The sequence below is a fragment of the Pecten maximus genome, chromosome 3 (assembly GCF_902652985.1).
Source record: "Pecten maximus chromosome 3, xPecMax1.1, whole genome shotgun sequence".
Taxonomy (NCBI): domain Eukaryota; kingdom Metazoa; phylum Mollusca; class Bivalvia; order Pectinida; family Pectinidae; genus Pecten; species Pecten maximus.
The window spans coordinates 15,755,336-15,775,582 of NC_047017.1; the positions used below are offsets into that span (position 1 = coordinate 15,755,336).

At 34.7% G+C, this 20,247-nt stretch overlaps 1 protein-coding gene across 1 annotated transcript in view; it reads left to right on the forward strand.

Annotated features, from left to right (window-relative positions):
* LOC117323342 (TNF receptor-associated factor 3-like) overlaps positions 1–15,936 on the forward strand; it is a 41,780-nt gene extending 25,844 nt beyond the window's left edge. The window contains exons 6-8 of the mRNA XM_033878501.1: positions 7,267–7,444; positions 11,451–11,717; positions 13,436–15,936. Coding sequence (XP_033734392.1) covers positions 7,267–7,444; positions 11,451–11,717; positions 13,436–13,740 — 750 coding nt within the window. The 3' untranslated portion in view covers positions 13,741–15,936. The remainder of the gene's footprint in view (positions 1–7,266; positions 7,445–11,450; positions 11,718–13,435) is intronic.
* Positions 15,937–20,247: the final 4,311 nt, after the last annotated feature.

Below are 20,247 nucleotides of genomic sequence, written 5' to 3' on the forward strand. Positions count from 1 at the left end.
CGATGGTAAACCCTAACGTTCACCCGCTAATGTTAGCATTGACAAACATGTATGATACAATTGTCCCACAGGAGTTTGTAGTGAGTAGTAGTGGAGGTAGCGGTCCGGGCTCGAGATCAATATTAAATAAAATTGTATATTGGTCTTGAGTCTGGATTGTTGCTATCTTCATTATTATTCATTGCAGGCCCCTGTGAGTAACCTTTGTATAGTGAACTTTTATGAGCATAACAGATGAGTGATTTAAATATCTTAACAGCTAATTGTCAGGGCCTGGGGGAATATATTAAGAGAAAGGATACGTTTTCCTATCTAAGATCTAAAAATTATAACATATATTGCTTACAGGATACACACTTCACAGAGGAAAAAGAAAATATTATACGTAGTGAATGGGGCTATGACTGTTACTTTAATTCTTTTAGATCAAATGCCAGAGGAGTTGCAATTTTATTCAATAATAACTTTGAATTTAAAGTAAATAAAATTAAAAAAGATATGACAGGGAACTTTCTAGCTATTTCAGTTGAGTTGAAAAATACGAAATACACAATTATAACAATTTATGGTCCAAATTCAGATGAGCCAGAGTTCTACGACATTATTAGTGAAACCATTGATAGTTTTGGAAATGATAGGGTAATTATATGTGGAGACTTTAATCTTGTCATCAATCCAGATATAGACTATGATAAAAGCTATAGATCTGTGAACAATCCAAAGGCTAGGGAAAAATTTTTAGAAACTATTTATGATTACAATTTAGTAGATATCTTTAGAGAGCAGCACCCAGAAATCATTAGATACACATGGAGAAAATCAAACCCATTGAAGCAGTCAAGATTAGATTTTTTTTTAGTTTCCGAAAATTTACTATCACATGTAAAAGACTCTACAATAGAAATAGGTTACCGTTCAGATCACTCGTTTCCAAAAATAACTGTTAAGCTTAATGAATTTAAGAAGGGTAAAGGATTGTGGAAATTTAACAATTCTCTACTATATGACGAAGAATATATAGATGTAGTTAATACCATTATTTTTGAAACAAAAAAACAATATTGTTTACCAGTTTATAATCTTGAAAATATTACTGATATACCTGATTCAGAACTACAGATGACTATTGATGATCAACTTTTTCTTGAGACTTTGTTAATGAATATAAGGGGAAAAACTATATCTCATGCAGTATATAAAAAGAAATTACAAAATTTGACTGAAAATAAGCTTATAGATTCCATTAAAGAGTTAGAACAACAAAATATACTAAATTTAGCAGAAATTGATAATAAGAAAAAGGACCTGGAAGAAATTAGAATAAAAAAGATTAAAGGTTGTATTGTAAGATCCAGGGCTAAATGGGAAGAAGAAGGGGAGAAACCAACCAGTTATTTTTTCAGTTTAGAAAACAGAAATTATATATCAAAAATTGTTCCCCAAATTCAGCTTGACAATGGTAAAGTTATAACAAATCAAGAGGAAATCTTACAAGAAATTAGATGTTTTTATGAAAAGCTCTATAGTTCAGATGATAACCTAGAAGACGCAACTCTAGATTCTATACTTGATTTTGAGAATATTCCAAAACTTACCGCTTCAGAGTCTATAAAATTAGAAGGATTGATATCAGTAGAAGAGGCTGGCAGAACTTTGAAAAAAATGAAAAATAACAAAAGCCCTGGATCTGATGGATACACTGTAGAATTTTTTAAATTTTTCTGGAAGCAGTTAGGTAACTTTATTGTGCGATCTCTAAACTATGGGTATATGAAGGGGGAACTATCTATTACACAACGCCATGGGATAATTACTTGCATTCCAAAAAAGGACAAACCACGTCATTTTTAGCTCACCTGGTCCGAAGGACCAAGGTGAGCTTATGCCATACCGTGGCGTCCGTCGTCCGTCGTCCGTCCGTCCGTCGTCTGTCGTCCGTCGTCCGTCGTCCGTCCGTCCGTCAACAATTGACTTCTTCTTCATAACCACTGATCAGAATTTGACCAAATTTGGTCAGAAGCATCCCTATGGGTAGGGGACTCAAAATTGTACAAATGATGGGGCTGACCCCCCAGGGGCCTGAGGGGCAGGGCCAAAAGGGGTCAATTTGGCTATATTGATATAAATAACTTCTTCTCTGAAACCGAGCAAAGGATATTGCTCCTATTTGTCTGGAAGTATCACTATGGGGTGGGGATTCAAAATTGTACAAATGGTGGTGCTGACCCCCAGGGGCCTGAGGGGCGGGGCCAAAAGGGGTCAATTTGGCCATATTGATATAAACGACTTCTTCTCTGAAACCCAGTAAAGGATATTGCTCCTATTTGTCTGGAAGCATCACTATGGGGTGGGGATTCAAAATTGTACAAATGGTGGTGCTGACCCCCTAGGGGCCTGAGGGGCGAGGCAAAAATGGGTCAATATAGCTACCATATTGATATAAACGACTTCTTCTCTGGAACAGAGCAAAGGATATCACTCATATTTGCCTGGTAGCATAACTTTGGGGTGGGGATTCAAAATTGTACAAATGATGGGACTGACCCCCTAGGGGCCTGAGGGGCGAGGCAAAAATGGGTCAATATAGCTATATTCATATAAACTACTTCTCTGGAACCAAGCAAAGGATATCCCTCATATTTGCCTGGTAGCATCACTTTGGGGTGGGGATTCAAAATTGTACAAATGATGGGGCTGAACCCAGGGGCCGGAAGGGCGGGGCCAAATGTGGTCATTTGGGCTATATTGATATAAACAACTTCTTCTCTGAAACCGAACAAACGATATTGCTCATATTTGCCTGGTAGCAACAATATGGGGTGGGGATTGAAAATTGTACAAATGGTGTGGCTGACCCCCGGGGGGCCCGAGGGGCGGGGCCAAGAGGGGTCAATTTTGCTGTATTGATATTAACGACTTCTTCTCTGAAACCGAGCAAAGGATATTGCTCCTATTTGCCTGGAAGCAATCACTATCGGGTGGGGATTCAAAATTGTACAAATGGTGGTGCTGACCCCCTAGGGGCCTGTGAGGCGGGGCAAAAATGGGTCAATATAGCTATATTGATATTAACGACTTCTTCTCTGAAACTAAGCAATGGATATCACTCATATTTGCCTGGTAGCAACACCCTAGGGTAGGGATTCAAAATTGTACAAATGACAGGGCTGACCCCAGGGGACCTAAGAGGTGGGGCCAAAAGGGGTTATTTTGGCAAAATTGATATAAACAACTTTTTTCTCTGAAAATAAGCAATGGATATCTTTAATATGTGACTGGTAGCATTCACTTTGGTTAAGGATTCAAAATTGTACAAATGATGGGGCCGACCCCCTGGAGGCTGAGGGGCTGGGCCAAAAGGGGTCAATTTGGCTAAATTGATATGAACAACTTCTCTGAAACAGCTCATATTTGACTATTAGCATCCTATTGGGGTAGGGATTCAAAATTGTATAAAGGAAGGAGCTGACCCCAGGGGGCAGAGGGCAGGGTCAAAAGGGGCCAATTGGTCTATACAAGATCTTCTCTGAAACTAAGCTATGGATATCACTCACATTTGTGTGGTAGCATCCCTATGGGGTCGCGCCAAAAGTCAATTTCATTTCATGGATTAATGTACCTTTTGGCATTTTAGTATTAAAATAAAACCAATGTACATGTACCCATATAAAATGCTTATGATATATATTGACATAGCAATACCAGCGACAAATATACTTAAGCATCATTCTTGTTTCATATCTCATGAAACCAGGTGAGCGATACAGGCCCTCTGGGCCTCTTGTATTAAGAATTGGAGACCTATAACACTATTGAACATTATATATAAAATAGCATCAGGGGTAATAGCCAATAGAATTAAGTCAGTTTTAAATAAAATTATTAGCAAGGATCAAACAGGATTTTTGGCGGGGAGGTACATAGGGGAAAATACTAGGCTTTTATTTGATGTAATGCAATATACAGAAGAAAATGACATCCCAGGAATGGTTTTAATGGTTGACTTTGAAAAAGCTTTCGATTCGGTCTCCTGGAATTTTATAATTAAAGTTTTAAGATTTTTTGGTTTTGGAAACGACATATTAAAATGGGTTAAACTTTTCAATTTTAATGTGGGGGCCACTGTAAATCAAGGGGGAAATCTTTCGTCTTTTTTCAAAATTAATAGAGGTTGTAGACAGGGCGACCCGATTGCACCATACATCTTCATTTTATGTGCAGAAATCCTTGCGATTCGATTTAGGAATAATAGGAATATACATGGTGTTAATATTGAAAATACAGATATTTTACTATCGCAATATGCAGATGACACTTATTTGACATTAGATGGAACGGAACAGTCTCTGAAAGAATCATTAAAGGAATTGAATATGTTTGCATCTATTTCAGGTTTGAAAATAAATATTGATAAAACAGAGATCATATGGATAGGTAGTAAAAAGTATAGCCAGGAAAATTTTTTACCTGAATATAACTTACAATGGGGGAAAGAGAGGTTTACATTATTAGGAATCGATTTCTGTGTGGATCTACATAAAATGGTTAAAATGAACTTTGATAAAAAAATAGTTAAACTAAAATGTATAATCAATGCTTGGAAAAGGAGAAACATAACACCAATAGGGAAAATCCACTTAATCAAATCCCTTATGATATCACAATTTAATCATTTATTTATTACACTACCTAACCCAGATGAAAAAACAACAAAAAATATCAATTCCGTACTTTTTGAATTTTTGTGGAATAGTAAAGTAGATAAGGTGAAAAGATCTGTTGTAATGCAGGAATATAATAAAGGTGGCTTAAAAATGTTAAATATTCACAATTTTGTTGATTCATTAAAACTTAGCTGGGTAAAAAGATTATATTCATCCTCAGGAAAATGGAAATCACTGTTGTCAAAAGCTGTAAATTTAAATAAACTCTTGAAATTCGGAGGAAACTTTATAAATATAAGTCAAGAAATATCAAGTAATATATTTTGGAAAGATGTGCTAGGGGCATGGTCAAGACTGGAAAACTGTTATAATATGAAAGTAGTCAAAGGGAGATCACTCATACAAACCCCAGTATGGTACAATAACAATATAAGAATTGGTGGTGAGACTGTTTTTTATTCAAAATGGCATGAAAAGGGTGTTTATCTGATTAGTGATTTTTTAAAAGATATCAGATCCAAATCTTTTTTCTCATATGAAGAATTTTCAATTAGATATAACATTAATACAAATTTTTTGAAATATAATGGAATATTATCTGCCATTAGAAAATATTTACAAAATTTGGATACAAGTGATATTGAATTGTTATATCCTGTGTTGCCAACACATATTTCAGTATTCCTTGGAAATATCAAGGGGGTGAAAAGAATATACGAATTATTGAATACCAAAAACACACTTGAAGCCAAGGGCAAAGAAAAATGGGAAGAACACTTTGAATATAATGATGAAGATTGGATAACTATTTATACTCTTCCTTATAAAATAACTAAAAATTCTAAACTGCAGTGGCTACAATTTAGAATTTCTCATCACATTCTAACAACCAACTCTCTACTGTTTAAAACAAAATTATTAAATAACCCTTTTTGTAACCTTTGCCATTCGGATAGAGAAACAATTGTGCATTTATTTTGGGAGTGTGATGAAGTACAAAATTTTTTGGAAAGCTTTGATGAGCTGTTGATTGCATTATACATCCCTTTCACAATAAATAAACAAACTTTGTTATTTGGTAAAATAGATAATAACAACAATCCAGCTTTTAAAGTGGACAATCTAATTATTTTACTGATTAAGCAGTACATTTATAGGTGTAGATGTTTGCATAAATCGCTAAATATTCAATCATTTTTGTATTCTATTGTAGATCACTATAAAATACAGAAATTCATTACCAACAAGAAATGCCAGGTTACAAAATACAAATTTGTAAATGATTGGAAGAAATGGGAAAAACTAATACAAATTTTTGGTTAAGACATGTTTATTTCTTACATCCAGTTGAACATTGTTATAATTATTTTCCTCCATCTTATTTATATAATTTTTAGGTCTATGACCTCAGCCCTGATATGTCAGTAGTGCCTATATCTAGGTTTTGCCATCGTCTCTCCATCCTTCTCTCGCTCTATTTCCCTCTCTTCTTTTTCTCTCTCTTTTTCGTAAAAGAATTGATTTTACAGGAATTTCAATCCTCTCATTTTTCTTTTTTTCTTTTTCTTTTTTTCTTTCTTCTTCATTTTTATTTTCTGTGTGTGTAAGTGAGTGCATGTGTAAGATTGGTTGTGTATATGTGTACTGTAAGTATATAAAAATTTCTTTACGTCTGTTAAATGAATGTAGATGTATGTAAGGAAGTGCATGCGAGTGATATGTATTTGGCTATTGTTTGTTTCTAACTACATGAGCAGACATGTGAGTAAGTGTATGTGTATAAACTGTTTTGTATGTCATTATATATTTGCAAGTGTGTAAGTAGCCTCTGTAGATGGATGTGTGACAAATATTAAAATGTATAAAAGAAAGAATTCTATGATGTACATTTCAGAGAATGTAAGAGATGTGTGATTTGTTTGTATTTATGTATAAATGATCTTCTTCAAAAATAAAACAAATACAAAAAAAAATATCTGTGAACACTGTGAACACTTTTCTTTCTTTTGTGTTGGGTATTTATAGAGAAAATATATAAATACAATTGTATACAATAATTTTGTCGGGTTTGGAAGTATGTTATATGTAATGATTTTTATGCACAATATTTTAGTGAATACAACTCTGTTACTTTCATGTTTCAGTGAATACAACTCTGTTACTTTCATGTTTCAGTGAATTCACTGTATTACAGTCATCAAGTGACTGATGAAACTTATACTGCAGCATGAAAGTGTACAAAATTTTGATCTAAGCAACAGTTTTTGTCTGCCGGACTACAATATTTACAAGTCCATTAGACTACACTGTTTAAAATCAATATTGGTCGTTATATATACCAATTCTGTTCATTTTTTTTTACAAATGGTTTTAATTCAGATGTTTAGTTAAGATGTGTTCTGATTTTAGTTAAGATGTATAGTTAAGATGTGTTCTGATTTTAGTTAAGATGTATAGTTAAGATGTGTTCTGATTTTAGTTAAGATGTGTAGTTAAGATGTGTTCTGATTTTAGTTAAGATGTATAGTTAAGATGTGTTCTGATTTTAGTTAAGATGTGTAGTTAAGATATATTCTGATTATTATGTAATTATATATCATAGTTAAAAGCTGTTGCTCTCACTGAAAGAGTTATCCACCTTGAAAGAAGAGTGGAAGACTTGGCAAGGAAAGACACTGTGGAAAAACAAGGCCGTGACATCCAAACCCTGCGGGATGGGCAGACCAACATTTCCGACCGAGTGACACAGATTGAGCGAAATGGAGGCGGAGGAGGAATCGGTGAGGGCGTTCCAGGTACTGAGATATAACAACCAATTGTCTGTCAGTCAGTGGCATCTGTCATCTGTCAATCAACAATTTAACAAACAACTCCTCCTCAATTCAAAAAGTTGCAAATAGTGAGCTTACCCCCTTTGGGTGGGTGGGGGGGGGGGGGGGGGGGGGGGGGGCTGAGGTGCGGGCTAAAAGCGAGCAATTTGGCTATATTGCTTGCGTTATAAACTTCTTCTCTGGAACTAAGCAATGGATATCACTCATATTTGACTGGTAGCATCCCCTGATGGTGGGAATTCAAAAAGCTACAAATGGCGAGACTGACCCCCAGGGGGCTGAGAGGTGGGGCCAAAAGGAAGCAATTTGGCTATATTAGATCCCTCAGTCGGCCGTCCATCCATAAAAAGGCCGTGTTATTGCATTCTTAAAAAGTACTGGAGGGATAATCCTCAAACTACATGTGTAGGTTCCCCTTGGTTCCTTGTTGTGTCAATATCAAGAGATAAACACAATCATGTTGAAAAAAGAATCCTTGGGGTCTTTTCCACACACCCCAAGGGAGTGTGGACTTCGTTTCTGGGTTATTTCTTTGAAGCATTTGATATCTCCATCCCCATAACCATATATAGCATTGTTTGACAAATAAAGCTAATAACGATTCGAACATGAACATTTTTTTGACTGTTAGGCTGAAATGTTCAAAATTCAGTGTCAAAAAAACCTTTTAATAATTAAGTCTTTAATGATTTTTGATAATTTTCAATGTCAGTTTTCCTTTATGGATTTTAATCTTTACTGAATCATGACCAATAGGAGAGAGATCACTGGGAATAGTGAGGAGGGGGACTATGGGATTGTGTCATGTCTGTCCATCCATCAATACATTTTAACGTTACAAAGTTACATCAAAGACAAATCTTGTCTGTGCTCTATGCTGCACTACTTGTTAATGGAATTTCATATTTTGGGCATGAGCTCACCTTGGTAAGGTGGTGTTTCATGTATCAAAAGCCTGCCTTTCTGACTTACATTTTAAACTTTGACCCTGCATTTGGCACTGGGCTGTAATTTGGCAAATTGTCTTGTTCATTTTGAGACATGCATGCCAAGGACTTTGTTTCCTGATAAATGTATTATTAAAGCTCAAAGCCAATTTTGTCAACTAGCTTACCAAAAAAGAAGTACAAAAAAACAAAATTTGACACAAACCTCAGCCTTTTTCAAGGCTAACCAAACAACAGCCTTTTTCAAGGCTAACCAAACAATAACCTTTTTTAAAGGCTAACCAAACAAAAGTCTTTTTCAAGGCTAACTCAAACAACAATCTTTTTGAAAGGCTAATCCAAACAATAGACTTTTTCAAGGCTAACCACACAACAGCCTTTTTCAAGGCTAACTCAAACAATAGACTTTTTCAAGGCTCACTCAAACAACAGTCTTTTTCAAGGCTAACTCAAACGACAGTCTTTTTCAAGGCTAACTCAAACAACAGTCTTTTTCAAGGCTAACTCAAACAACAGCCTTTTTCAAGGCTAACTCAAACAACAGTCTTTTTTAAGGCTAACTCAAACAACAGTTTTTTTCAAGGCTCACTCAAACAATAGACTTTTTCAAGGCTAACTCAAACAGCAGCCTTTTTCAAGGCTCACTCAAGCAACAGTCTTTTTCAAGGCTAACTCAAACAACAGCCTTTTTAAGGCTAGCTCAAACAACAGCCTTTTTCAAGGCTAACTCAAACAGCAGCCTTTTTCAAGGCTAACTCAAACGACAGTCTTTTTCAAGGCTAACTCAAACAACAGCCTTTTTCAAGGCTAACTCAAACAACAGCCTTTTTCAAGGCTAACTCAAACAATAGACTTTTTCAAGGCTCACTCAAACAACAGTCTTTTTCAAGGCTAACTCAAACGACAGCCTTTTTCAAGGCTAACTCAAACAACAGTTTTTTTCAAGGCTCACTCAAACAACAGCCTTTTTCAAGGCTCACTCAAACAACAGTCTTTTTCAAGGCAAACCACGCAACAGTCTTTTTTAAGGCTTATCCAAACAAAAGTCTTTTTCAAGGCTCACTCAAACAACAGTCTTTTTCAAGGCTAACTCAAATGACAGTCTTTTTCAAGGCTAACTTAAACGACAGTCTTTTTCAAGGCTAACTCAAACGACAGTCTTTTTCAAGGCTAACTCAAACGACAGTCTTTTTCAAGGCTAACCACACAATAGTGACATGGTATTTATTGGATGAGATGCAAGGAGATAGAGGTTACAATGAAGTTGGATCCTGTGATAGATAGCATTGTGGAACAACACAATGTCAAAGAAATAACTTTCTACTTGGATACTCGCGTAGGTTAAAACAGAAATCAGTTTATTGCCAGTGGTCAAATGACGTCGGATTCAGTCCACTCTACAAGAAGAATACACAAACCTTTGTTCCAAGTCAGTGGGCAATATTGATGGTATGGGGCGACGGAATAAACTGTATGTCGTTCTTCCAATGAGGATTGAGGACTTCTATGATTTAAAATCTCTGAAATTTGGTATTGCCAGCAACATTGAAGTGAAGGTTTCCTGAATGGTAGTGAATTGGCTAAATATCATGTGAATCCAGTTCGTCAAGAAACATCTGAATAGTTGTTTGTGAATTATACATTTAATCCTACACAGTTCCTCAAGATTCATGTCACTGGAGAACATTGCAACCCCCAATCAGATATTCTGCTCACCAACTGCTTCCAGGCAAAACTTCTCACCTTTGTGGCAAAGGAGAATGACTTGTCTTGTTGTGAATCAAAAATCATTCCAGAGGAATTTCATAGTTATGATGACTCCATGGAAACAACGAAGTTTTGAAGGACAGATTGGATGATATTGATGGTAGTAACTACAATGAGGCAGTAATTTAAAAGTGAAAGTAGAACAATAACTGTGTCATATAGATGTGAATGTCAAAATATCAACACAACAATTATTGCTGAAGCACTTATATATTTTGTATGTATCCCTCATGAATTGGATACAATTGAACAACTTATGGAACATCAGTACATAGGTATTGTTATAAACAAGCATATATACCGGGTTTGGAAAGTTATATAAAATGGTAAGTCTGTCTTTACGATTTTCTCGCTATGTCAAATGCTTCCTATATAATGCTGTACAAATTAATCAAATCCCTATTGATAGTTGAGCTTCATTTTATTCACATATTTATTTTGTTGCATGGCTGTCATCGTTTGCATTACTATATACTCTGAATGGTTTATCTGCAACAACAAATCAAAACTTCAAAACACGTTTTTTCTCAAAACAACATTAAAAATGGAGTTGTCGCCTTTCTGCAGTAATGGGTCCATATATACCTAGCATCTTACAAAATCAGTAAGAGCACTATGAACTGTGTGGAAATCATGTTAACATCATTTGAACATTTGACCTTGAAAGTAGGTCAAGGTTATCCATTTGAACAAACTGTATAGCCTTTCATCCAGTGGGGGACTTAGTATTGTTCCATATTCATATCTTAACATATCACACCAAGTTCTATACATGAATAGATTTTGACAGTCATCGATCAAGGTCAAAGGTCACACTAGACCACTTTTAGAATGAAAGATTTAATGTAACCTCTGAGCTAATATAACATAACATAACACACCTGTCGTAAACAAATTTACATTTTCGACTTCTTTTTCTTAATAACCAAGAGGCCCAGGGTCAGGGCCAGTATATACATGCTGAGATGAAAGGCTATAAAGTTTGTTCAAATGAATAACCTTGACCTACTTTCAAGGTCACACAGCTGAGATGTGTTTAATTTTTGGTTTAAAAACAAAATATCTTTCAGTGTACATATAATGCAGTTGACCATTAAGGCCCCTGGGTCTCTTGTTGATGAGAGGGATATCTATATGTAAGCCTCAGACACTCATTTTGGATTTATACATATTTTAGAGAAATTTAAGATTACATTGGAGTCCTCAACAATGTTAAAAGATGTGATCCTTTTGTTTTGTAGGCAATGTTGTTAATCAGGTACAGAATCACGAGAGACAGATTGGCCTGATGGATGTTCGTCTGGCTGAATTAGACCTCAGACTCCAGATTCATGAGACTGCTTCCTTCAATGGTGTCTTGATGTGGAAAATAAGGGATTATGCGAGAAGGAAACAGGAAGCAATCAATGGCAGAACCCTTTCATTGTATAGTCAGCCTTTCTACACCAGTCAGTTCGGCTATAAGATGTGCGCTCGTGTTTATCTCAATGGAGATGGCATGGGCAAAGGTAAAACTCTTTCAGCTGTACCTTAACCTACTTTCAAAGTCACAGTGGTCAAATGTACAAAGATCTTTAAACAACGTCTCCTCAATAACCAAGAGGCCCACAGCTATGATATTGGGCAAGTAGCATGCTGGGATGAAGGCCTACCAAGTTTGTTCAAATGAATGACCTTGACCTACATTCAATGTCAAAGGGGTCACATAGGCTAAAATCTTTAAACATTGTCTTCTTAATAAACAAGAGGCTAAGGGAGTTAATATTTGGTCATAAGTATGTTGGGGTGAAAGGCTACTACATTTGTTCAAATGTATGACCTTGACCTACTCTCAAGGTCACAGGGGTCAAATAGGCTGAAACCTTTTAACGACTTCTTCTCATTAACAAGACGACTGGGGAGTTGATTTAGTCAATAGCATGCTTGGGTGAAGGGCTACCAATTTTGTTCGAGTAAATGACCTTAACCTACATTCAATGTCAAAGGGGTCACATAGGCTAAAATCTTAAAATCTTCTCAATAAACAAGAAGCTTGGGGAGTTAATATTTGGTCATTAGTATTCTGGGGTGAAAGGCTACTACATTTGTTCAAATATATGTTGGTTTTTCAAATGTTAGGTTTTTGGTGCAAGTGTTGAAAGGCATAGTAATTTATGGTAATATGGTCTCTGTGAGGGTTAAACTATCCCTAGCCAGAGTGAAACTAAAAGATTTTTTGGGAAAAAAAACAGATTTTTTAAATATTTCTGCGTTAAATTTTTGGTGCAAGTGTTGAAAGGCACTGTATTAATACATCACTTTATAATTGTACTAGGGTGCTGATATTTGGCAATAGAGTCACTCTAGAGTTTAACTACTTCCTGCGGGAGTTAAACTAAAAGATTTTTTTGGGAAAAAAACAGATTTTTCAAGTTTTTGGTGCTAGTTTATAAAATCAATTTTTTTTTTTTAATTTTTGGACTTAGAACTTTTTTGCATTAATTTTTTGTTGCAAGTGTTGAAAGGCAGCATAGTAATACATGGTATTAGGGTCCCTGTGGGGGTTAAACTATCCTTTGCGGGAGTTAAAGTGAAAGATTGAAAAAAAACACAGATATTTAAACATTTTTGTGTAAGTGTTGAAAGCTATTAACCCATCTCTTTATGAATATACTAGAGTGCTGACATTTGGTAAAAGAGTCCTTCTAAAGTTACACGATCCCTTCTTGGAGTGAAACTGAAAAAAAAAAACAATTGGAAAATGCTCATGTTAGACAATTGATACTGTTCCTCATTTTTCAAGGGAGACAACTCTCATTAAAATAATTAAGTTTTCATCAAAAATTAAAAGAAATAGTGTCTAGGTCTAAAAGCAATTATCTAATATATTTATTCAATTTACAACAGCATAGCTTGTCTCCCGAATGTTTGTCAATAAATGATTTATGCATATGTATATATATATTGGTATGGTTTTGAAAATTGCATGAATACACAATACACAACTGATCAAGTAAACAATATAGATATTACTGCAAATTTGCAAAACCATTACCAATTAATATATTTTAATTATTTATTGACAAACATTTGCGAGACGAGCTATGCTGTTCTCCAACAGCTCTTTTTTAATCTGTTGTTAACTACAAAATGTATATACAATGTGTACATGTATTTAACTTGTTTTGAATAATTATGTTTAAACTAATGTAATGTACAAAGTAATCAGACAGTATTTGAACCACAGGTACACATATGTCACTGTTCTTCGTGGTGATGAGAGGCGATTTTGACGGTCTTCTTCGATGGCCGTTCCAGCAGAAGGTGATTATGATGCTGCTTGATCAGGAAGCCGGAACAAGACACCTATCGGACACGTTCAGACCGGATCCCAACAGCAACAGCTTTCGAAAGCCACAAACAGAAATGAATATCGCATCAGGCTGCCCTCTTTTTGTCTCTCATACTGTACTGGAAACGAGAACGTATCTTCAAGATGACACAATTTTTATCAAAATCGAAGTGGACACTAATGGCATTAATCCTCCCTGACAAAGGCTCGCCCCATTTCCTTAAGCACGGTGATTGTGCTATCTTTGCAGCCTGCGATATGGAGGACATTGATGATTATTGTAATAATAGTGGCGGTGTTACTAAAATATGCTTAATCAGTGAATGTGTGAAATCTATCTCTCTTAGTCAGCAAATTATGATCACCTGCAGCATATCTTTCATGTACCACTCTCCATATCCAATTTCACTTTGTCTCCTCCCCATGTTTCAACACCTGTACCTTCATGGGAATTCATCTTCCATCAGAGACAAATATCTGGCTGTTAAAAGAAAGGAAATGAGGCGCTTCCAGTTTCCTTCCCGGGCGACTGATACCTTGACGTGGTTGGGAAGCTTGATAACCTTCTGTACATTTAAAAACAGGATAATGAGGGTTATACTAAACACAGTCAAAAAAATTATTAATAATGTTTTGAAAAATTCTAGACAAATTCCCTTTGTGTTCTGTAATGTCCATTTACAATATACAATTTTGAATGAAATACATGTTGAAATATTTTCAACAATTACCATAGTTATATATATTACAGCTATGAATGAAAGTTGTTTTTTTCAACTGTTTGTAATAGGAAGGATTGATGGAAAATACCCTGCCCATGCCAGGCTTTGAACTTTCGACCTTTCGCTCTCAAGGCAAACATCCTATCACTAGGCTAAAGGGAAATTCCCACTAGTGTGAGCTAGTAAGGGGACCTCATTCTCTCTACTTTCACATGTTTTATCCCAGTATTTTTGTTTAAATGATATTTTGGACTGTGTTTTGTAAAATAATGACATACAATATGATCCAGTTTTCTCTCTTACAAACACCAAGCAAATTTTGACAGGTATTTGTCGCAGAGCCAAAATGCACATGTTCCATGAAAATATGTTTCAAGGAAACACTGGGTGCCACAAAGTTTGTAATTTGATTCAAACACAGTGAATATTTTGGTTTCAGAGATATACAATGTACTGACACGTTAACAAGACTTTAATTCTAACAAGAAAATGTCAAATCAGGGCAATATATTAACAAAAAATAAAGATTGCATGGAGATCCTTGAAACGTTACTGCCAAAGTAAGACCAGCAGGCCTGCTTTCATGAAACTTCTCATGCTCAAGTACACATTTTGTGCTCTGGCTATTTTTGGTGATGAATCTAATACAGACATATCTCGATCGACATTTTTTCAATAATTTGAAGGAATTTATGAAAGACTTCAGGTGAGATATGCTTTTTGATGTTTATATTTTTTTTCTTTAAAACTGTTACTTCATGATTTAAGTGAGTTTAAAGAAAGTTGAATTGAGCACAGAATTCATATTTTTTGCATGGAAATGGTTTCATGAATGTGGCCCCAGGTGTTCCAAAAGATCCTTAGCATTTTTTTACTTCATCTACGACACCTGCCATGCAAATCTTTGTCATATCTGGGTTAAGTCATATTCTCAAACTGTGAACTACAATGTAGGTCGGTGACAATTAAGACACAGTACATTTACAAAAATAGAATTCACATTCTGAAACCTTTAGATCAGCAACACTTGTGTCTATGATACGTTGTTTTGTAATTAGAAAATAGCATGAAACACAAATGCTGAAGGAAGACAATCTTTGACTTAAAATTGCCATGACTTTGATACCTATACATGTTTTGCCTCCGAATCGACATCTACCTGTCAAAATAACAAAAAAAATTATTGTCTGATGTTAAAGCAAGAGTAAATTGTGCCACTGTATGATTCATGGGTATATGAGTATGAAGGTTTTGTACAGAATTTTCACAGGGCTCAGCCAAATTTCTGACAATACCCCAACAGTAAGGTGTTCATACTCCCCATACCAACATGATGTTTTCATCTTCCAAGCCATTGACAAGGTAATTATCAGTATATCAGCTGGAAACGCCTCATTTCTGTCTGTCATTATGAAATCCTCCTGTTATGCAGGATATATCGCCCAATATCAAATATTATACAAATCACATCAGTAGCAGCTTTTTTTGAGAGATTAAAACAAAGCCAAATGCCCGTGTTGTGGGTTACCTGATCAACTTGCTGTCTCAGAGAGATCATTTCATATAACAATTGAGAATGTATATATATTAATTAAGATAAAATGATTGAAGTTTTGCTAAATATTGTGTAATTATACAGTGTATCACAAAGGAAAGTGAACCGATAGCCCTGAGTTTTCTCTGGCCCTGACACCTACACCAGACATGGTGTCGGGGCCAGAGGAAACTCGGGCTAGTGAGCCAATTGACATGACTTTCACTCACAGGTTTTCACTTCGTACCTGGTCAGGTGAAAAGGATGATGAGGACGCATTCTATTGTGTTTGCCTCATTTTTTATAACGATGATTACACAAAAAAAAAAAACATTAAAAAACAAAAATAAATAAATAAAACAAACAAACAAAAAATAAAACAATAATATGTTGGGTTATCTTTCTCCTACGTTGAATTAGTGCAGTCTCAAACTTCAAACTCTATACATTTGTTCGGTGTTTTTTAACTGTTTATCACGACAGTAAATATACCATGTAGTGACATTCACATTCAAATTGAAGCAGTATCGTGTTTAAGTTTTTTTACCAGTTACTATAAAATGATCATGTTGTAACTAATTGTCCCTGTTGTTTTGGTGGACATGTAGGTATTTCTATTTACAACTTGTAATATATTTACTAATATACCGACCGGTAGGTGTTTTATCCTTTGTTAAGGTTTTCTAGTCCTGTTTTTAGTTTTATTATATATTTTATATACATATACATATGTTAAACGTTGATGTTATCTACTTTATATGTACATAATTATATTTTTGTATTTTTTTTGTTTGTATTTGAGTATGTGAAGCCGTTCTCTACTTTAGAGCTACCTGGAACAGCATCCATTGGCTGGTGACCGGTATATCAAACATTTGTCTGATCATTCAATTTACTTGACAGCACTATTCTGTTGTATTGGTCACCAGCCAGATTCTTCAATGTGCATGATATGAATACCATCGGATATGCAAGTCCACCAATACACCAGTAAAGCTGGATAGCTGTCGTCAAGACCTTGGTGAGTAAAATATAACGTGTTGAGTACAGAAAGTATACATGTCATATAAAAAGATTGTACAGTACTACTTTACTGAATTATTTACCAACATGTAACAAGTTATATCGGAGACTTATGTATCACTTGTGTCTTTCGTTTTATCAACATCTAACGTATTATGGTGCCCTAGATTCAGCGCTATACCCCAGATTCGGCGCTACATAAGATTATTAAAGAAAAAACAAAATATATGGTTATATTACACACTAAAACTTACTGTAAGTCTTTTGCATAGGTCTACTGTGGCCTTGAAAATTTTGCAATTGATAAGTGGTTAACTTTCCCTGTATATTGGGATATTGTTACTAGTCATCAGGTGAAAATGTAAAGTGTGTATTAAACTTATGATGTTGAATATGACAGATCTTGCATACTAAATTGAATGCCATGTACATTGAAGAATAACATGAATACCATGGCACATCGTCTACTGTCTGTTCATACTGAGCGATCTGCATTCTCTGCATCGATCTTGATTAAACTGTCAGCTGAGTGATTAGGCCTACGCTTTCCAATTACCTCAATCTAATAATGTTTTCCACAATGAATGAATTAATTTTAGTGTTTGTGCATATACATGTATATGTATTTGATATTATCAATGTTAGGGTCGTCAGACTAGCCAAATCTTATCTACCAATTAATTAGAAAAATCTTATGACAAAGAAATTGTTTAATTAGTCATAAAAGAGAGGATCAATTACCAGGGTATACATAAAATCGTTTGTGTTAACAGTATTGTTATAAAACCATGATTTTGTTTGCAAACACATTCATGGGTGATTTCTAGGGTTGCACATACCTGTAGCACTGGGACATGATAGTCTTGTGTAATAAAATTAGCCAGAAATAACTTCTGGTATATATATATATATATATGGTTAATTTTATGATATAAGACTAGTAATGTCGCAATGCAGGTAGGGTATAATCTTTCAGAGACTTTTACATGGCATGTTCTGCATGAAAATGTACCTTGCAAAGTTTGCTTTATAATTCACCTGCAAATTGTCTACCTTTAGGATCTTAAATTCTGCTGATAACACCTCTGTCCATGTTTCTCTTTAGGCCCTGATTTAATGATTGGCAGGGTTCTTTATGAGTTGGTTATAAATTATTCGACTTCAATTTTTTGTATCTGATTATTTTATCTTGTAACCAACTTTCAGTTTTCTCTGACAAAGAAATGACTAAACCATAACAACTTTAACATGTGTATTAGATGTAAGAGGGGTCACTCAGTGTACGTCTGAAACCAGGCAGATTTAATTTGTATGCATTACGAGTCTGTACCATTAGATTGTGGTCATACTATTTCTAACAATACAAGTTCCGCAGTTTTTTTTTGTTTCTTTTTTTAACGGATGATGATGATATGCCAAAATAATGCAAAATTATTTTATAATGTTGAAAGATGTAAATTAATTTTTTTTTATTCCAAGATTTTCAGTTTAAGGTACTCATTATCTGGTATTATAATAACAATATTTCGGGAGATCTTCAGTTTTATTTTAATTGTGATGCCTGGAATGTCACACCTTTCAGATCAAAACTGAATTACACCTCAAATACACACACATATTATATAAACGTATATACAATGTATATGTACATGATGTATATTATTTGATACTGAAAACAGGACTGAAAAATATATACAAAGGATATACACATTTGAATACAGTACCTTTAAGTTGGAATGAGAAGAAACAAACTGACTTGAGTGTTCTCATAAATGTGGTCTGTTGAATCCATATCAATTTGTCATGTACCTACATGTACATGAACCAGCAAGTGTATTAATGTAGCAGGGACTGAGAGAATCAAAATTACACAGTTAAACCTGTTATAAAGGACACCTCTATATAAAGGACACTTGTCTATAAAGGACAAACTCATTAGAGCCACTCCTTCAAATTTACTATATAATAAACCTCTGTATGAAGGACACCTGTCGATAAAGGACAGACTCATCAAACCCACTCCTTCAAATTTACTATATAATTAACCTCTGTATAAAAGACACCTATCTATAAAGGACACTTTTTGAGTATGTCTACTATAATGAAGTTCTATACGATAGTATTGCAGGGTAAAGTGATAAAAAATTTGTTTGCAAACCGATTTGCAAACAAAAGTTTTTTCATACCCCTATTAAACTAAAAAAATAATTGACATCAACGCTTATGATTAATTTTTTAAATTGATTTTCAAGATGAATACATGTTTTATGTACAATTGAACTGATCTTATAAGGGATTCTTTTTCACAAATCAATATGCAACGTCAATTGCCGTATTGTGATGTCAAAATTTCTGTGCCATTTTCCGAATTTTTTTTCTCTCATAAAGTTATGTCCATTAAAAATGAGTTAATATACCACTGTTATTTCAAGAGAGGTTCAACACTTTATCATTTTTACTGTGCTTTTCTTTTGTGTATTTAATCATGCTGTTTGTTTTGTGATGCATTTATTAGCATTTAGCTTCCTTTGCACCCTGCAGTTAGTAATTGTATTTTGGCAAGACTGCAATTTATTTTGAACATTTTTCAACTTATATCAAATTAGCAAGCTTTCTACTGTAATAAATGATGACCGCATGTGATTTTGAAAATCTCTACACAGAATCAAAACTGAAATTCACATTTAATTGTGAGCAGTAGGTGTTTTTTTTTCTGTAAATATTTGTACACATACAACTATGTAGTCTGAATTGTATCATGTGTTAACAATAGCTGTTTGGTGTCTAGTATATAAAAGTATATTTGATATGCTACTGTCTGACATAACCTAAATCAGCTGTTTCCAGCTTTATGAATATTAATTCATCCTTCTCGTTGTATCACTATTGTAGTAGTAATTACTGTGATATTTCCTAATTTGCTTTAAATGAATAAAAATGGTTTAACCAGACTTTATCTTTTTGTTATTTTGCCATATTAGAGCGTACATGTGGAATCAAGAATGGAAATACAGGCGATTCAAATCATATCCAGCAGCCTCTCAAAATTTGTTGATAAGCACATATAGGGGGTGGAATTAATTGTGCTAAGTGTTACTCCCCGCCTCCCCAAATTACTGACAGAATTGTCACCTTTAAACTTATTTTATGCGTATATAATGGATTATTTCTCCTTTAAGTAAATATAAGATGTTTAATTTTAATTTTCACATAATTTCTTACGGCAGCTAAAAACTCAGCAGGCGGACGCCGTGTGGTACAAAGACGCCGCCATTTCCACGGATGATGTAAAACTAGGCCACATCGCCAGGAAAGCGATGTCGTCAGAGAGCCGCATGTCGATTTAATGAGGGAAAATCCATTCGGATCTGTTAGTGATCGCACAGGAACAGTACTTGGTCAACATCGTCGACGTAGACATGTATAGA